Source organism: Orycteropus afer, unplaced genomic scaffold (assembly GCF_000298275.1).
Source record: "Orycteropus afer afer isolate SDZICR_OR568_19922 unplaced genomic scaffold, OryAfe1.0 scaffold00099, whole genome shotgun sequence".
Classification (NCBI taxonomy): domain Eukaryota; kingdom Metazoa; phylum Chordata; class Mammalia; order Tubulidentata; family Orycteropodidae; genus Orycteropus; species Orycteropus afer.
The window spans coordinates 2,961,193-2,979,013 of record NW_006921686.1 but is presented as its reverse complement, the minus strand read 5'-3'; the positions used below and the strand labels follow the sequence as shown (position 1 = coordinate 2,979,013).

The 17,821-nt window shown below is 51.9% G+C and overlaps 1 protein-coding gene across 1 annotated transcript in view; it reads right to left on the bottom strand.

Annotated features, from left to right (window-relative positions):
* Nucleotides 1-17,821, bottom strand: part of PRKD2 (protein kinase D2) — a 36,834-nt gene that overhangs the window by 12,284 nt on the left and 6,729 nt on the right. The window contains exons 3-14 of the mRNA XM_007942887.1: nt 16,971-17,102; nt 13,173-13,327; nt 12,840-13,059; nt 10,451-10,528; nt 10,217-10,370; nt 8,909-9,026; nt 7,821-7,898; nt 5,535-5,793; nt 3,241-3,293; nt 3,005-3,077; nt 1,606-1,712; nt 688-849 (exon numbers count right to left, since the gene is read on the bottom strand). Coding sequence (XP_007941078.1) covers nt 688-849; nt 1,606-1,712; nt 3,005-3,077; nt 3,241-3,293; nt 5,535-5,793; nt 7,821-7,898; nt 8,909-9,026; nt 10,217-10,370; nt 10,451-10,528; nt 12,840-13,059; nt 13,173-13,327; nt 16,971-17,102 — 1,589 coding nt within the window. The remainder of the gene's footprint in view (nt 1-687; nt 850-1,605; nt 1,713-3,004; nt 3,078-3,240; nt 3,294-5,534; nt 5,794-7,820; nt 7,899-8,908; nt 9,027-10,216; nt 10,371-10,450; nt 10,529-12,839; nt 13,060-13,172; nt 13,328-16,970; nt 17,103-17,821) is intronic.

Sequence of the window (17,821 nt, the reverse complement as noted above, 5' to 3'; positions counted from 1 at the left end):
GGTGGTCCGAGTCCACCCAGAAGTGTTTCAGAAGGAAGGTGTGGCAATCTACTTCTAAAAACTCAGCCACTGAAAACTTTCTGGCGCACAGGTCTGCTCTGACACACGTGGGGTTGCCCTGAGTCAGTTGGCTTGATGGCCATGGGTTTTACTGTCTTACTATTTTCTATTTGTATTATTTTTCTGTTATCATTACTCTGTTATTTTTCTGTTGTTATAATTATCACTTTATCTTTCCATTATTACTGCTAATGTTGCTGCCAGGGGAGTCCAACTCGTAGCAACCCCGCGTGACAGGGCAGAACTGCCCCATAGCGTTTTCTCAGCTGCCATCGTCATGGGAGTGGACAGCCAGGTCCTTCTCATTTGGAGCTGCTGAATGGGTTTGAACCATCAACCTTTTGATTAGCAGCTGAGTCCTTAACCATTGTGCCACCAGGGCTACAGCCTATTATTACTCTTAATGTTCATCCTACTTTTTTCTATTATTGTTATTTCTTCCATTATTGCTGTTAGTACTCTTGTTGTTTTTCCTATCAGTCTCGTGACTTGGTTGTTATTTTTTTTATCAACTGTCGATCAGATTCCCACCCAGTGTCTGCCTGCCGTTGAGGGGGTGCCTGCTGGAGGGGGAAGGGGTCGGGGACAGAGCGCCAGGGAGGAGGGAGGCAGTGGGCAGGGGCGCACCTGTGTGATGAGGAACTTGGTGAGGCGCTCAGGCAGCCGCCCCTTCTCGCTGGACAGGATCATCTCCAACATGTCCCCATGCAGTTTCTCCATCACCACAAACACCTTCTCAGGCGTCTCGAACATGCACTCCAGGTTCACGATCCCAGGATGCCGTAGGCTCTGGGGGGCAGGGTGGGTGGTGGTTAGGACCCAGGAGGCCCACAAACTCAGACCCTGAGGGCCAGCATGGGGGCAGGTGGAGGACCAACAAGGAGGGTATCCCTGGAGGCTCCTTCTCTCGGGGTGGTACTGGAGGAGGGGAAGGGGCTCCCCACAGACCACAGTCTGGGACTGACCACTCTCCCTGTGCCATGGGGGTGGCCGTCGGACTTCTGCATCAGGACATTTTTGGAGGGAGGGGAAGCCTGTAGAAGTGGAGAGGAGCCTGGTACATCTGTGTCTTTTAAACCTGTGTCCCTGTTCCTCCAGCCCTGGCCTTGCCCTGGACTAGTCTCTCCCTGGGCTCCAGGCTCAAGTCCTGCCCCTTCCATCTATACTCCAGGAGGCAGCTAGAGAGATCTTTCTAACACAAACACCTGATCTGATTCTCCTTTGCTCAAAATCCCTCTATGGCTCCCCAGCGCCCTTGGAGAAAGCCCACGTGGTCCCGCCCTACCCTTCTCCCTGTCATCTCCCATCACCTCCCTGAACTCCTAGAGAACCTCACGGTCCCTCTCACCTCCAGACCTTTGCACAGGCTGGTTCCTCTGCTCAGAACACTTTCTCCTCCCCTTTAGTCTCAACATGCATACTGCCTCCTCCAGGAAGCCTTCCCTGATTACCCTCAGGCTGGGTTGATTGCCCTGTGAAGGAAGTGGGAAGGGAGGACCCTTTCCTGGGTTAGGGCAGACCTAGGGGACAGACCCCGGTGGTCACCTGCAGAATGGCCACCTCGTTCCTGAGCTGGCTCTCCTGCTTGGTGGGAAAACGCAGTTTGTCGATGACCTTTACTGCCACGTCCCGGCCTGTCTTCCGGTGCTTTCCTGGGCAGAAGGTAGGGGAGATAGGAGATGACCTTCCTAATCCTGTAAGAAGCACCCCCAACAGCCCCCTCCTACAGAGACACAGCCAGAGTTGGGCAAAGGTGGGTCGAAGGACATCAAGGTGGCTTTGGGGGCCCCCCAGGAAATTCACAAGGAACATGGGAGCCCAGGAATTAAAGATGACACAAGGGAAGACTGAGAACCAATCAGAATCGAGGATTGACCCCTGTGGCCAATTAAGAGTACAGTATTTAACCCCCTCCCTATTAACAAGATAAGGCTCTCTGGTGGCATGGTGGTTAAGGCACTGGGCTGCTAATCAAAAGGTTAGCAGTTCGAACCCACCAGCTACTCTTTGGGAGAAACAGGAGGCAGTCTGCTTCTATGAAGATTTACAGCCTTGGAAACCCTCTGGGGGTCCCCATGAGCCAGAAATGACTCAATGGCAGTGGGTTTGGTTTGTTTTTTTTCCATTAATAACAAGAGAAAAGCATATTGGTTTTTCCAATGAGAAAAGGCGATCCTGCCACCACCTGACCAAGATCTAGCTTCTAAACCAGGTGTTGTTTTTTTTTAAATTGTGATTTGGGTGAAAGTTTACAGAGCAAATTCACTTTCCATACAGCAGTTCACACACACATTGTCTCATGACATTGACCACAATTTACCCCAATGCAACAGCTCCCCTCCCACTTCCTCCCAATAGTCACCTCTCCCCTGTGTCCATCCCTCCATGCACTCCTGCCCCCTGAGCTGTCTCCCTGTGCATACACAGCCCTTGTTTCTCCCATGATTGTTCTCTCCAAGGAGTGTATCTACCTCAGGTAAATGTTCAGCTCATATGCCTGCCTTTTGTTTGGCTGGAAGCCACAGGTGTGGGTTCAATTCCAGACCTGAAGGGCAGCTAGGGCCCATAGTCTCAGGGGTTCCACCAGGCTCTGTCAGACCAGTTAACCTGGTCCCCCTTTTTTTAAACCAGGTGGTTTGCCCGCCCAGGGTGGTTCCATGTGTCAGAGCAGAACCGTGCTCCACGGGGTTGGCAATGGCTGACTTTCTGGAAGCAGACTGCTAGCTCTTTCTTCTGAGGTGACACTGGGTGGACTCGAACCACAAACCTTTCAGCCAGCAGCCGAGTGCTCAACGGTTTGCACCACCTAGGGATGATGTCTAAGCCAATCAGAACAGGAGATGTGAGCATGTGGCCAATCAATACGAAAACTCTGGAGCTCTGAACAGCTTTTCCCGCCCCTGGGCCCTCTCTGGGTCTGCTCCTAGGAGGTCTTAGTTCCTACCTCCATAGACCACTCCAAACTGCCCGGAACCCAGCACCTCGTCTGGGAAGATCTGGTAAACCGTAGCGATGTCCTGGGGGGTGGGGACAGGAGGGTCAGGGTGCATATGGAGATAGGGGAGGGGTCGAGGAGATGGGGAGAGGTCAAGGAGATAGGGAAGGGGTCAAGGAGACTAGGGAGGGCTGGGGGAAGTTGTGTGGCATCTTGGGTCCATGGGGTGTGGGCAGGGGTCTCACCACATTCTCCTGGATCTGACTGTTGGACACAGAGATGCTCAGAGAAGCTTGTCCTGGGGAGAGGGGAGAGGCGCAGGTGAGAGGTCGGGCTCACCGTGCTCCCCCATGACTCCAGAGGCAGCCCTGGGAGCCAGACCACCCGGCTTCGCAGCTGGGTGACATAATGCGGGACTTTCAGGCCAGGGACTTATGCACTGTGAACATCAGTTTCCTCATCTGGACAGTGGGAATAATAAAAGGCCAGGGAATGATCAAATGGCCCAGACAGGGGCATCGGGAGCACTAGGTGAACTGTCGCAAGGGTTCAAGAAGTGACGTCATGTATTATTTCACTGAGTGCCTTAGCAGCAAGAGACGCATGCTGGGCCCACTGGACGGAGCAGGACCCTGGGGCTCGAGAGCCAAGTCCAAACTGACTCAGCATCCTCCCCCGAACTTGCTCCCACAACCAGCCCAAGCAACCAGAGATTTCCTAAGTGCAGACCCTTCTGCCATTTGAATGTCTCTCCCTTCTTCCCCCTCCCCGTCCCCACAGGCTGGTCCTGCCTTGACCGCCTTGCTGGTCTCCCAGCCCCTGCGCTGCTCCCTTCTTTCACTCTCCGAACGGAAGCCAGAGGGAGCTACTGAAGCACAAACCTGCTCCTCTTCTGCTCACAGTCCTGCCATGGCTCCCCAGTGCCCTTGAGAAGCAGCCCAAGTGCCTTAAGCGGCCTAACAGACATGGTCAGGCCCCTTATCGGCTCACTGCACGTTCCCACACACTGGTCTCTGTTATGTTCTCGCCAACCTCCCAGCCTTTGCACCTGCGGCTCCCTCTGTCGGGAATGCCCTTTCCCTCACTCTGGACTCGCCTCAACCATCCTCATCAATCAGTCTCAGCTCACCTGTCACCCTGGGGCCACATGAGAGGACGCTATAAAAACGTTCTATCTCCTGCTTGTCCTTTTTATAGGAAGCTCTGACTAACATCTATCACCCATGTTGGCTCGCGAGCCCCAGAGGGGAGGAAGCTGGTCCTCTCTTGATCACGCTTTGCCTCTGCCTGAAGTGGTTCTCCGTGTATTTTCCCCTCCTCACCCTCCAGCTCCCAGATCAGAGATCACCTCCTCCAGGAAGTCCTCCGGGACTCCTGTGCTGGAAGAAGACACTATCTGGCTCTCTTCAGGAAGAGGGGAGGAGAAAGGCAGGCTGGAGACAGACCTAAAATTCCAGAGAAGGAATAGGGGTGGGGCCAGGTGGGGGCGGAGATAGAGTTAGGGGAGGGGGCGGGACTAAAGGCAGAAGAGAGTTGAGGTTCAGGGGATGGGCCAGGTTGGGCTGGGCCAGGCTGGAGGCCAAATTAGAGGGAATGGAAGGGGATATGAGAGCAGGGGTAGGTGTGATGAAGCTGAGCGGAGGGGAGGGGAGGGGAGGGGACGCAGTAATGGGGCCAAAGCTGGGCACCCTGGAAGTGGGGCGAGGCAGGGCCAGGGGCAAAGAGGGCAGTAAACAGGCTGGAAGTAGACCTAACATTGGTCGGGGGTGGGGTTGTGGGTATCACAGGGGAGGCCCAGGTGGGGCAAGTTAGAGGAGGTGGGTGGGAGATAAAACAGAGGGAGGTTGGGGTTCAGGAAACGGGGCTAGGTGAAGGTGAGGCTGGGCCCACCTGAGGCGGGACCAGGCAGGGGCAGAGCTAGATTGGGGGGCGCGGGACCAAAGTTGGAAGGCGGTTGGGGTTTAAGGGATGGGGCTAGGTGGAGGCTCAGCTGGGGCGGGGCCAGGCAGGGGCGGACCTAGAGTTGGGGTGGAGCTGGCCTGAGTTCCCTGGCCCAGCTCTGCCCGCTCTGGTTGGTCACTGACTAGCACTGGTCTCTCTCTTACTGGAGTATGAGCCCTGGGGGACAAGGCCAGGGCTGTCTAGGTTACCACCCAGTCTCTACAGAGGAGGCACTCAGAAAATGTATGAATTAAAACGTGCCTCTCACCAGTGATGTATGTCAGTGGGGAAGACAGTATGGAAAAGGAGGTAACAGAAGGCCGTGACCAGAGTCACTGAAATATACATGTGACACTGTTGAACCAGTGTACGCTCTCTGTGTATACGCTCTCAACAATTTTTTAAATTAAAAAATAAATAAATAAAATAAAAATAAGTCACCACTTGAAAGACTTGGGAGAGGACAAGTGACAAGCCTACAGCCACCCAGTAGGTCAGGAGCCTAACGCAGACGTGACCCAGTTCCGCTGACTCCAGAAGCCATGTTCATCACTGGCCCTCCCAGTGCCCCCAGAAAGGACCTGGGGGTGAGACTCACTGTGGGGTGTGTGGCCTTGGGCACTGGGCACATCCTGGACGGTGATGGGCATCAGGGCCTGGCGGATGGCCATCTCCCAGCCCCGGGCTGCCTCAGCTCCTTGCCCGCTCGGCCCCCCAGGGGCCCCGCCAGGCGTCTCGCCCACAAAGTAGGTGGCATTGGCAGTGACGATTTCGAAGCAGTGTGGGTTGGTGCCCGGTGGCACGAGGCTGAAGTTCTGGGCTGGCTCCATGGCGAGGATTTCCGACAGTGGGATCTCCTGGCAGGGCACGGAGCCAACACAGGTGAGGGCACCAGGCAGACCTGGGGCTTCCACACACACACACCCTAAATCACAAGAGCAGACAGGATCCATTTGCAACGGGGAAGGGCCTGGATGGCACAGGGTGGTCAGGAAAGGTGTCCTGGCAACGTGACATTAAAGCAGAGGCCTGAGAGGTCAGAGGGCACAGTGGGATGGTAAGGAGTGGGGGGTACACCAGGTGCACCCCTGAGGTGGGGGAGGCCTGTTGTCTTCATGCCACATTGCCATCACCGGGACGTGCCCGGCACACAGTCGGAGCTCAATAAATGTCTGATGAACTCATGAAGGAAAGAAGACTAGGGCCCAGCCTTGAAGGGGCTCATGGACCACAGGGAGGGGCCTGGGCTTCCCCGAGGCCCTGGGGAGCTAAAGAAGGGTTTTAAGCAGAGGAGGGTAGGTCCCTCTGGCTGTGTGTGGAAGGTGGAAGAGAGACCAAGCGAAGTCTGGGAGGGATTGGGGGAAGAGAAAAGGCCACGCTCTAAAAAGGAGTGAAAGAAAGAAAATAGGACGAGGAAAGGGAAGAAAAAGACAGAAAAGTGAGAGAGAAGAAAGGGGGGGGAGGAAGACAAGAAGGGAGAGATGAATGGAAACTGCGGTGGTTATGTTTGTGCGTCAGCTTGGCTGGGCCTGGCTGAGTGGCTGGGCAGCTGGTGGTAGTTATTCCCCATGATGAGTCTGGCAATCAACTCCATAGTGGGCTCTACCACAAGCAGCTGAGGAGCTGCCTTTGGGCTGTGGTCTGCTTCCTGTATTTAAGGAGAAGCCTTGGGAATGGTCTCTAGCCTATGGCACGCTTGGACCCTGCATGTAGCCGTGTCGTTGCTCAGTAGCCTGCTATGTTCTGCCAACCCTGGGACTTACAATTGACTTAAGTTAATGGCCTGCTCTGTGGTTTGATAACATCAGGACTGTGCCTTTTGACTTGTCAACCTTGGGCTTCTCAGCCTCAGCAGCCAGCAGCTGAGTGAAGAAACGCCTCTAGCTGCAGTGGGCCGGGAGCAGGAGGCAGAACTGGACCCCAAGGTTGAAGGGCTTTCACCCAGCCCCTAGAGCCTGGCACTTTGCACTTGGACTTGGACTTAAAGCCTCCAAAGTTTAAGAATAAACTCCTGTGTGTTAAGGCCGTCCCATTGGTGGTATATTCCTGTCACAGCAGCACTAGGGAGCCAGAACAGGAAGAGGGAAAAGAAAGGACCGGCCGTGGAAGGGAAGGAAGGAAAGGCAGAGACAGACTGACAGCCATACATATCCCATAAAACCAGGTGCTGAGAGAGAGGTGGGGGTGGGGATTCTGTGGTTTGGGTACCCGCGGAAGAATGTGAAGGAACACTCCCCGGCCCCCCACCCCCAGCCCCAGGTAACTCAGGAACATGCTCCAGGAGCTGGAACAGAATGTGCAAAAGCCTTGAGGTGCAGGGGTGCTTGATGGGGTCAAGAAACTACTGGCTGGCAGCTGGGCTGGGACAGAGAGAACCAGGACAGGGAGAAGGTGGGGGATGAGCTCCGAGACCCAGAAGGCCTGGAGGTCTCTGCATTTTATTCTAAGGGCAGTGGGGGAGCCATTGGAGAGTTTTATGATGACTCTTCTGGCAGCCCAGTGGGAAACAAGACTGTGTGGGGTGAGGGGGTGGGCTCCAGTGGTGGCAATGGAGGTGGTAATAAACAACATTAGTAACTCAATAAAGTAACTAAAAAGAAATAATAACAATAGACTTTTAAGCACTGGATGCTCAACAGCCTGGCAGGCCCCAGGCTAATTGTGTTAAGTGAATGGTCTGAGTCCCCACCAAAGCCTTAGGGGGTGAAGAACCCTCTGGAAGCATTTTACAGGTGAGTGAGGCCCAGAGAGGTGAAGGAATTTGCTGGAGCAGGAATCAGGCCCCTGACAGGACGGCCATGGAGTGGTTTGGCTTAAGTACCTGGGGGTGAGGGGAGGGGCTGGGTAAGGAGGGAGCATGGCGTAGCCGGCACCGGAGGCTCACCTTGTAGTATCTGTTGGTCGTGTTGTTCTGGAAGAGAGTGATGCACTTGGAGTCCAGCCGCCAATAATGCCGTTTCCTCTGTTGAGAAGGTGATGGAGGATGAGGGTTGACTAAAAGTTCCTCAGGCCTGCTTGTGTCCGTGTCCAGGGGCCTGAAGGACCCTGCGAACAGCCCGCCCCTTCCCCCAAAGAAGCCCCCGCTCCTAACTCTAGCTCCGCCCACCTGGCCCCACACCCGCTGGGTCCAGCCCCATTTCTCCCTTCCGCCAATCCCTAAACCCCTGCCCTACTCTCCTTTAGTCCCGCCCCCTCCCCTAACTCCAGCTCTGCGCCACCTGGCCCCACCCCTAAATCCTCCACCTCCAACTTGCTTCAAGCTTTTCTCTCTGCACCTAGCCCTGCCCCCCACTTCTCTCTCCAGGATGCCCAGATCTGGCCCCAATACTACAACCCCTCCTCTCTTCTCCCTCCAACTTCGCATACCTGGCCCTGGTCTTAAATTTTCTTATCACCCCCTGCCATCCAGTCAATCCTGACTCATAGCGACCCTGTGGGACAGTAGTGGTGCCCCATAGGGTTTCTAAGGCTGTCAATCTTTACAGAAGCAGACTGCCACATCCTTCTTCCACGGGGCAGCTGGTGGGTTCAAACCGCCAACCTTTTGGTTAACAGCCGAATCCTTTTAACCGTCGTGCCACGAGACCCTTCGGGACCTTTAATTTGGCCTTCAGCCTGGCCCAGCCCAACCTGGCCCCAATTCCTATAACCTCAACTTTTCCTTTAGTCCCTCCTCCTCCCCTAACTCTAGCCCTGCCCCCACCTGGTCCTAACCCTCCCCTCGCCCTTAGCCTTGTCTCTTCTCCAACTCCTGCTAGTCCCACCCTTTCAACTGACCCCTCTAATTCTAGCTAGGCTTTCAGCACGGCCCCGCCCACCCTAACCACTTCCACGCCCCCAACTTGTCCAACACCTCTCAAACTAACCCCGCCCACCCCAACTCTAGCTCCGCCCCACCAGTCCCATCCCCTGGAGCCTCGCCCTCCTCTAGCTGTAGCTCCGCCCCCTCCTGGCCCCGCCCCACGCCCTCACCAGCGTGTCCTTGTTGCTGTAATGGACCATCCACCCCTCACGTAGCGTGGTGCTGGATTTCCGAGTCGTGTGGCGTACGGACTGCACCACCCTCATCAGAGGGATGTACCCCAGGGAGCTGGAGAGGGAGAGATGGGACGAGAAGTCACACGCAGAAAACTGAAAATGACCACTGGTGCTTGGAGCCGCAAGGAGCATCTCTGGGCAGCTGCAAAAGTTTGTCACACTCCCTGCCCCTCCTCCCCGGAGCTTCCAGACTTTTTCACAGTGAGAGAGGGGGCTCTTTAGGGGGGAAATTAAGACACTGGGCTCCAGAGTCACTGCCTGTCAGTTCCTTGGGGATATCTTCGATTCTCCATTGCACGGACAGGGAGACTGAGGCACAGAAAGGTGGCGGACTGCTTTAAGGTCATTCAGGTCAAGCAGAGGCCAAAATGGTTGAAAGAAAAGGATATTTTTTTTCCTTTCTTTTCAGGATTTTAGTGCTCTGTGATTAATGATAAGAGAGAAACTTAACACTTGCAGCTTTCCAGGCACTGTTCTTGGAAAAAGAAAAATACAAACTCAGTGCCATGGAGTCAGATCTGACTCATAGTGACCCCTCCTTGGGTTGCCGAGGCAGTATCACTACGGAAGTAGATTGCCCAACCTTCCTTCTGAGGAGTGGCTGGTGGGTTTGAACCACCAGCCTTCTGGTTAGCAGTCAAGTGCCTTAGGCACTATGCTACCAGAGCTCCCAACAATAATAATAACAGGCAATAATAATGAAAATTAAAAATAGAGGTATTTACCTAAAGTCAGAAACAACTTAGGAGGGCTCGCTGGAATAGAGCCCTGTATGTGCTAAGTCAGGGACTACCTGTATTTTTACTGATAAAGAAACTGAAGCTCAGAGAGGTTAGTATCTCAGGCCTGCACACCAGCCTGGTTCCACAGGCCATGTCCTTACTCTTTATACTGTCACTGTGCAATACCAGAAGCTTCTAGAAGGACCCAGAAACTGATTCTAGTGAATTTTCTCCAGGGAGACAGGCTGGACAACTGGGTAACGGGGAATGGGCGGGATTTCACTACATATCTTTGGAATGACTACGACCAGCTCCAAAAAAGACATACGACATAAATTAAAATATACTTCCATAAAAAGTCATTTAAAACATAAATTTGGAGAAAAGCCGAAATTTAAAATGTTGGTGTTTTCTGAGCACCCCCAAAATTTGCAAACCTAAAATAAAGTCAGAGGTGGGGAGGTTGAGGCTCACAGTGGGGAAAGGGTTTCCACTGAGTCATCAGAGGGGGCAGTGGTACCTCTGGGCCTTGTCTCCGTCTCCCTCCTCCTCCTCGCTGGCGTGGAGCGCATTTTCCGAGTGGGAGCCGGGAATGACTCCGGAGTCATCCGACTCATCTATGAGGGCGCTCTTGTCAGCCTCGCTGAAATCGGTGGCCTCCTCCATCGGCACGTCTACGGGGGCAGGGCCGTCACAAGGGCCTTCACCCAATCCCGTTCCTCCCTCGTTCCCTCTCAAGACCCCCAGTTCTCACCTCCATTGATGAGTGCCTCTCCCAGACAGTCATTAGGGACACGGGTGGCACAGCGTTTGTGACAGTTAAACTTGCAATCTGGTAGGAAGACAGGGAACAGGGGGACGGGTGGCAGAGGGAAGAGAGATCACTTGTAGGGGTTGAATCTTGACCCTTAACCCCAGGCTCAGAAGGGTCTGCTTTTGCTGCCGGGTCAGGAAATTCGCCTGCCTTTTCTCTGGTCACGTCCCCACCACCTTGCACTTTGAAGCACAGTTTCCCCAGAAGCGAAGGGGGAACACTAGATTCAGTCTGTGACCTTAAAGCCCCATGACTCTACGGTTCTAAAATTCTAACTAATGATGCATGTTCCTTCACTCTGGAGTCTGATCTTCTGGCATGAAATGGCTTCTATGTGCTATGATTCTAGACTCTGTCTCTAGACTGATTCTAGACTCTGCAGCAGGCTCTCTCAACCCTGGCGCTATTAACATTTTGGTCCAGATAACCCCTTCATGTTGAGAGCTGTTCTGGGCATTGCAAGATGTTTAGCATCAGCCCTAGCCTTGGCCCAGTGGAGGCCAGTAGCATCCTCCTAGTCTGACAGGCAAAAATGTCTCCAAACATTAGCAACGTCTTCTGGGGAGCAGAACTGTCCCTAGTTGAGAAACGCTGCTTTAGAATTTGATGACTAACATTCTAGGGGAGTGTATAGTGTACAGATCCTACAGCTCTAAAAAACCTCTATTTTTTGAAGGTTCTGATTCTAGACCTAGATGGCTCCCAAATTGTATGGGTTCTTTTCCTAGAACTTAACACAGCTATGATTCTAGAATCTGAAGAGCATACAATTCCGTGATTCTAGAGGTGGAAGACTCCTTAATGTCCAAGGTTTAGGATTTTATAAACCTAAAATGCAGAATTCACTGATTCTCCATTTCTATGTAATTGGATTGCCAGAAGGACAAACAAATCTGTCTTGGAGGAAGTGCAGCCAGAATGCTCCTTGGAAGCAAGAATGGTCAGACTTCATCTCACCTACTTTGGTCATGTTGTCAGAAGGGACCGTTCCCTGGAGAAGGATGTCATGCTTGGTAAGGTGGAGGGTCAATGAAAAAGAAGAAGGCCCTCAATGAGATGGATTGACACAGTGGCTGCAACAATGGGCTCAAGGATTGTGAGGGTGGCACCGGGCTGGGCAGTGTCTTCGTTCTGTTGTACATATGGTCACTATGAGTTGGAGTCAATTTGATGGCACCTAACAACAACAATTCTATGACTCTAGATTTCTCAACTCCAGAACTCAATCTTCCAAGCTTCTAGAATTCAAGAGTGGAGGTTTCCACGGCTCTTTAGTTCTAAACTTTAGCTCTGATCTTCTAAGGCTCAACAATTTGGTGATTGCAAGGAATCCATATTAGTATCTGGACCTCAGAAGGAACACTGGGCAATCTACTTCCATAGCGATACTGCCTTGAAACCCAAGGAGGGGTAGCTATGAGTCAGATCCGACTGGACGGCAGTGAGTTTCAGACTTTTGGTATTCTAGAACTTGATAATTCGAAGTTCTGGGATTAGGGATGCCAGGATTTAGAATTCAGTGGTTTGAGATTTCTATGCTTCTAGTTGTCTAAGACTTTAACTGGATGCTTCTAGGCTCCTATTCCTATACTCCTAACTTTGTTGTGCTGTGGTTGGTTGTCTGTTGCTGTGAGGCTGGAGGCTATGCCACTGGTATTTCAAGTACCGGCAGGGTCACCTATGGTGGACAGGTTTCAGATGAAGACAGACTGGGAAGAAGGATGGGGCAATCCTACTTCTGAAAAAACTGGCCACTGAAAACCTTATGAACAGCATTGATGAGTGCTTGATATACTACTGGAAAATTCATGAAGAACCCTGAAACACTGTGCACAAGGTTTGCAACGATGGGCTCAAACACGTCAGGGATTATGAGGATGGTCGAGGACCAGGCAGTGTTTCGTTCTGTGTACACAGGGTCACTATGCGTTAGACCCAACCACACGGCGCCTAAGGACAATAGGTGCCTGTAATTCTCAACTCTCATCGTTCTAAATTTCTAATGTTCTGAGATTCATTTATTCTGTAATTCTGTTTGCTGAATTGATTCCAGAGTTCTTAAATCCTATGTTTCTAAAGTTCTGATTCTAGTTTCAGAATTCCAAGCTAAGTGTCTTATGAGCCCAGAATGCAAAAGGTCTAGAGTTGGAACTTTCTAGAACTCCACGGTTCCAGTGACTGACTCCTAAGAATCTAGGATCCCAAAGGCTCCAGAAACCCACAGGCATTCCTCTTCCCAGATTCTGTCCCCCACAAGCCCTGCCACTGTCCGAAGGGTCCAAGTGGAGATTCTGACCCTGCCTGGTCTCCCGCTCTGGGCCCAGCTGACCTTTGCACTGTAGGCCCTGGCGGAAGAGACCCTTCAGGAGTTTCTTGCAGGCCTGGCAGACCGTGGGCCGCGTGTAGCTGTGGATGAGGAAGGTGTGCGGCACCTTGACCTTGGAGAGCAGCATCTTGTCCAGCTTGATGGGACGGCCGGTGTAGGATAAGGTGGAAGATGAGGAGGACGAGGGGCCACGGCGGGGCAGGAGGTCAGTGGTGCCACGGCTCTGCCCGGCGGCGAGAGTGGGAGGCACGGTCAGTGCGCTGAGCCCATGCCTGGGCCCTGCCACACACACACCACCCCGCAGCCACCCACCTGCCCCACTAGCCAGCCTCTCACCAGCTCATCGGCCAAGCAGGGCAGGGACTCAGAGGTGCCCAGGCGCACCGAATGGCCACTGGTTAGAGATGTGGATGACAGGCGCCTCTTGCGGGCGCCACTGCAGTTGTTGGGGATGCTGAAGGCACAGCGCTTGTGGTAATTCAGCCCGCAGCCTGAAGAGGGCGCCATATTGTCAAAGAAACAGCCTTCGCCCCCTCCCAGGCCCTTGCTATCTGGTCCCAGCCCTTCCATGAGACGTTACTCTGCCCCCCTTAAATCAACCAATCTCCAAGCCCCACCCCTCTCAGAGCTCTGCCCCCACTTCCGGTTTGTAGCCTCACCCCCCCACACACACACTCCTTCTTCATTGTCCCGGAAATAGTGCCCCCCCCCAGGTCCCTGCAACCCTTCCCTCCCCATCCCACCGCCTCTGACGTCTGCCCTGAAGCTCCGCCCTTGGCCCACACCGCTACACCCAGAGACTCTTGGCCATCTCCTCCTCCCTAGAGAGCCAGCCTCCCCCTCAAGTTCCCCTCCTCCCTTTCCTGAGGCCACCTGGGCCCCCGCCCCCACCTTGCCCTTCCTTTCCAGCCTCTGCTCTCCAAGAAAAACCACTTCTCCTCAGTCCCTGGTCTGCAAAAGGCCACCATGGCTCCCTCCAGGTTCTCACATCCCCCTGCCCCCACCTCATCCACTTGCCCGTCCAAGATTGACAGAAACACTCCCACATCCCTCCAGCCAGGACCCTCCACCCTTTCTTCCTCACTGTAGGTCTGGAATACAGGGGACTGCTAAGGCATTTCTTAGAATAACTGCTAATGACCCAAGAATAAAGGTTTAGGGCCACCTCACCAGACAAAGAACCAGGACCAGCTGAGCTGCTTGCTTAGGACAAAAGGAATAAAGAATGGACAGCAGAAGAAACCACAGCAGATTCCGGCTCATGGACATGCTATAGGACAGGGTGGAACTGCCCCACAGGGTTTCCATGGCTGTCAATCTTCACAGAAGCAAAGCCCAAACCACACCCACCGCCGTGGAGTCTATTCAAACTCACAGCGCCCCTAGAGGACAGAGTGGAACTGCCCCAGAGGGTCTCCAAGGCTGTCAATCTTCACAGAAGCAAAGCCCAAACCAAACCCACTGCCCAGAGTCTATTCAGACTCACAGCGCCCCTAGAGGACAGAGTGGAACTGCACCACAGGGTTTCCAAGGCTGTCAATCTTTACAGAATCAGACTGCCACATCTATCTCCCACAGAGTTGCTGAGTGAGTTTGAACTGCTCATCTTTTCAAGGCTAGTGATTTAGTAGTCAGTCCCCTGACTTACAATGAATTCAAGTTATGATGAACTATGACCGTCTGTTGTTTTTTTCTTTGCACATCTTCCAAACCAAACCAAACTCACTGCCATTGAGTCGCTTCCGACTCATAGAGACCCCCTTCGGGTTTCCAAGGCAGTAAATCTTTACAGAACTATATTGCCCAGTCTTCTTTCCATGGAGTAGCTGGTGGGTTTGCACCTCCAGCCTTCTGGTTAGCAGTCAAGTGCCTTCGTAATACACACCACATACAATGTTGTGACACATAATTTGCTGATGTTATCCATCTCAGGTGTTAACTCAGAATGTTTGATGTTAGGCTTTATAAAGATTCTGATGATAAAAGGCAGTAATAATGAATTGAGAAAAAAATTACGATGGAACCATTTTACGACAGAATCAACTTACAACAGAGCTGATTTACCACGGTGTCATCAGACCAGAATGTAAGTCAGGGGCTACTTACATTCAAGTTCCAGGATATCAGAGGAGTGAACATCACTAAGGATGTTGCCTCCTCTTCTGCAGAAAGGGTTAGATGCATCCAGTAGTGCCTTATTAGGCAGAAGTATGACCTTGTTACTCTCTTTCTTTGAAGATTAAATATGATTTCAGAGTGTGGGTGTCAAGCTGACAAGTGGTGCACTCTGACCATCAGTTTTATCTGTCAGCTTGGCAAGGCTCACGTCTCTAGTTACTGAATCCAACACACACAGAGGTGTTGCTGTGAAAGTATTTTCTGGAGGTGATTAAAGTCCATGTCAGTACACACAGTCATGTCCATCGCAGCACTATTCACAACAGCAAAGAGATGGAAACAACCTAGGTGCCCATCAACCGAGGAACAGATAAACAAACTGTGGTATATACACACAATGGAATACTATGCAACACTGAAGAATAATGCAGAATTTACCAAACAATGCGTAACATGGATGAACTTGGAGGACGTTATGCTGAATGAAGAAAGTTAATCACAGAAGGGCCAATATTGCATTAGTCCACTATTATAAAAGTTAAGGAAAGGTTTATACATGGAAGGAAACTTTCTATGTTGGTTACCAGGGGTGTGAAAGGAGGCTAAATTCTTAGATAAGTTTAAAAAAAAAAAAAAAATTATATACCAAACATTATTAATGGTTAGCGGGGGTAGGAGGGAAGGAGAAAAGAGAAGCTTTTGTTTTCGGGGCATTGAGTTTATACCAATGGTGGTAGAATATTTTGGAAAAGGATAGCAATAATTGGTGGTACAACACGAAAAATGTCATCAATGTCCCTGAGCTGTAAATGGGGACGTTGTTATGCTGGTGAACATCTTGTGTGTTTTCACCACAATAAAAGTAAAAAAAAAAAAAAAAAAAGTCCCTATCAGTTGCCTTTAAGTAAGGGGATTATCCTAGTTAATCTGGTAGGATAGAGCCAATCCACTGAAGGATTTTCAGAGTACAGCTGAGGGTTCCCACATAAAGAAATTCCACCCGTGGACAGCAGCCCAGGACCTAATGTCCTGCCCTTCTGATTTCAGTCTCACCCACAATCATGCAAGCTAATTCCTTGCAATAAATCTCTTAATATATATCTCCCAGGGTCTCTCTAGGGGTTCTTGTGGCATAGTGGTTAAAGCATGGGGCTGCAAACAAAATGGTCGGAGGTTCAAACCCATCAGCCACTCTGTGGGGGAAAGATTAGGCAGTCTACTTCCATAAAGATTTACAGCCTTAGAAACCCTATGGTGCTGTTCTACTCTGTCCTAAAGGGTGGCTAGGAATTAACTGGAAGGGAGTGGATGATTTTTTTTTTTTTTTTTTTTTTGAGTTCCTCTACTACTAGAGGGAGCTTGGGTGTCACAGTGCCTAAGGCATCTGACTGTTAACCAGAAGGCTGGCGGTTCAAACCCACCAGCCACTCCTCAGAACGAACACTGGGCAACCTACATCTATAGAGATACTGCCTCGGAAACCCAAGGAGGGGTCGCTATGAGTCGGGTCTGACTCAGTGGCACATAACAAGACGGTTTCTAATATTGCTGGTGGTGCAGTGCCTAAGGCATCTGCTAACCAAAAGGTGGGTAGTTCACCAATGCTCCACGTAAGGAAGATAGGGCAATTTACTTCCAAAAAGATTTACCACCTTGGAAACCCAATGGGTTGCAATAAACCCAATGACAGTGGGTTTGGTTTGGGTTTTCCAGCACCACCCCTTTCCCACTTCCAGATTATCTCACCCCTCCAAGCTCCACCTCCTATGCTCCGCCCACCAGCACTGCTACTTGGCCACGCCTCTAGCCACGCCCTTCCTCTCCCAAGCTCTGCCCCTGGGCTCTCACTTTTCCCTCTAGGCTCCACCTCCTATGCTCCGCCCCTGCAGTACTGAACCCCATGCTCCTCTCTCAAACTGTGCCCTACTTGTTGCTCTAAACAGCATCTCCTAAGCTCCACCTTAAAGGCCCTGGGCTCTGCCCCGGCCCCGCCCCCTATTTCCCTTGGCTCCTCACCATCACACTTGAGGCCTTGGCGCACCAAGCCGAACAGCATCTCTCCACAGTGGTCGCAGAAGGCGGGCGCTCGGTAGGAATGCACCGTGAGGGCGTGCGGGCGGATCTGGAAGTCCTCGAAGGTGGCCGAGGCTGCGGGTGGCAGGAAAGGGCAGATAGTGGGGCCGCTCCTAGTGGCCAGGCCTAGGGAGTCCCAACCCTATGGTGCCCCAGTTGCCACCTGCTACTAACAGTCAATGTTTTGTCTTAAGCCCATACTCTGTGCCAGGCACTCTTCTAGGCAGCGGGAGCACTTCTTAGAACAAGACAAACAAAATCCCTGCCTTCTGGGGGCTCACATTCTGTCCTAGCCAGCCTGACACACAAGCAAGCCTTCACTCTTTGCCAATCACTTGGCACAGATAGGTTAAGTGACTTGCCCAAGGTCACATAGCAAGCAAAAATGGCAAAACTCCAATTCAAATTCAGGCCAATCCGACTGCTTTCACACTTTCAAGCGTGAACTTTGCAGTAAGTGCTAAGGCAAAAATTTAAGCAGGTTGATGAGACAGGGAAATAGGTGGTTGGGGAAGGCCTCCTGGAGGAGGTGACAGTAAGCACAGACCAGAGGAGGGAAGAGTATGAGGCGTGCATTCTTACACCATCATAGTATCTCCCTATAGGGTTATTTTTAGGGTCAAAGAATTAATATACGGAGAATAATTAAAACAGGGCCCAACACACAGGAAGTGCTCAATAAAAGTGAGCTATTATTTTACAAGGAGCTCTGGTAGCATAGTGCCTAAAGCACTTGACTGCTAACCAGAAAGCTGGTGGTTCAAACCACCAGCCACTCCTCGGAAGGAAGATGG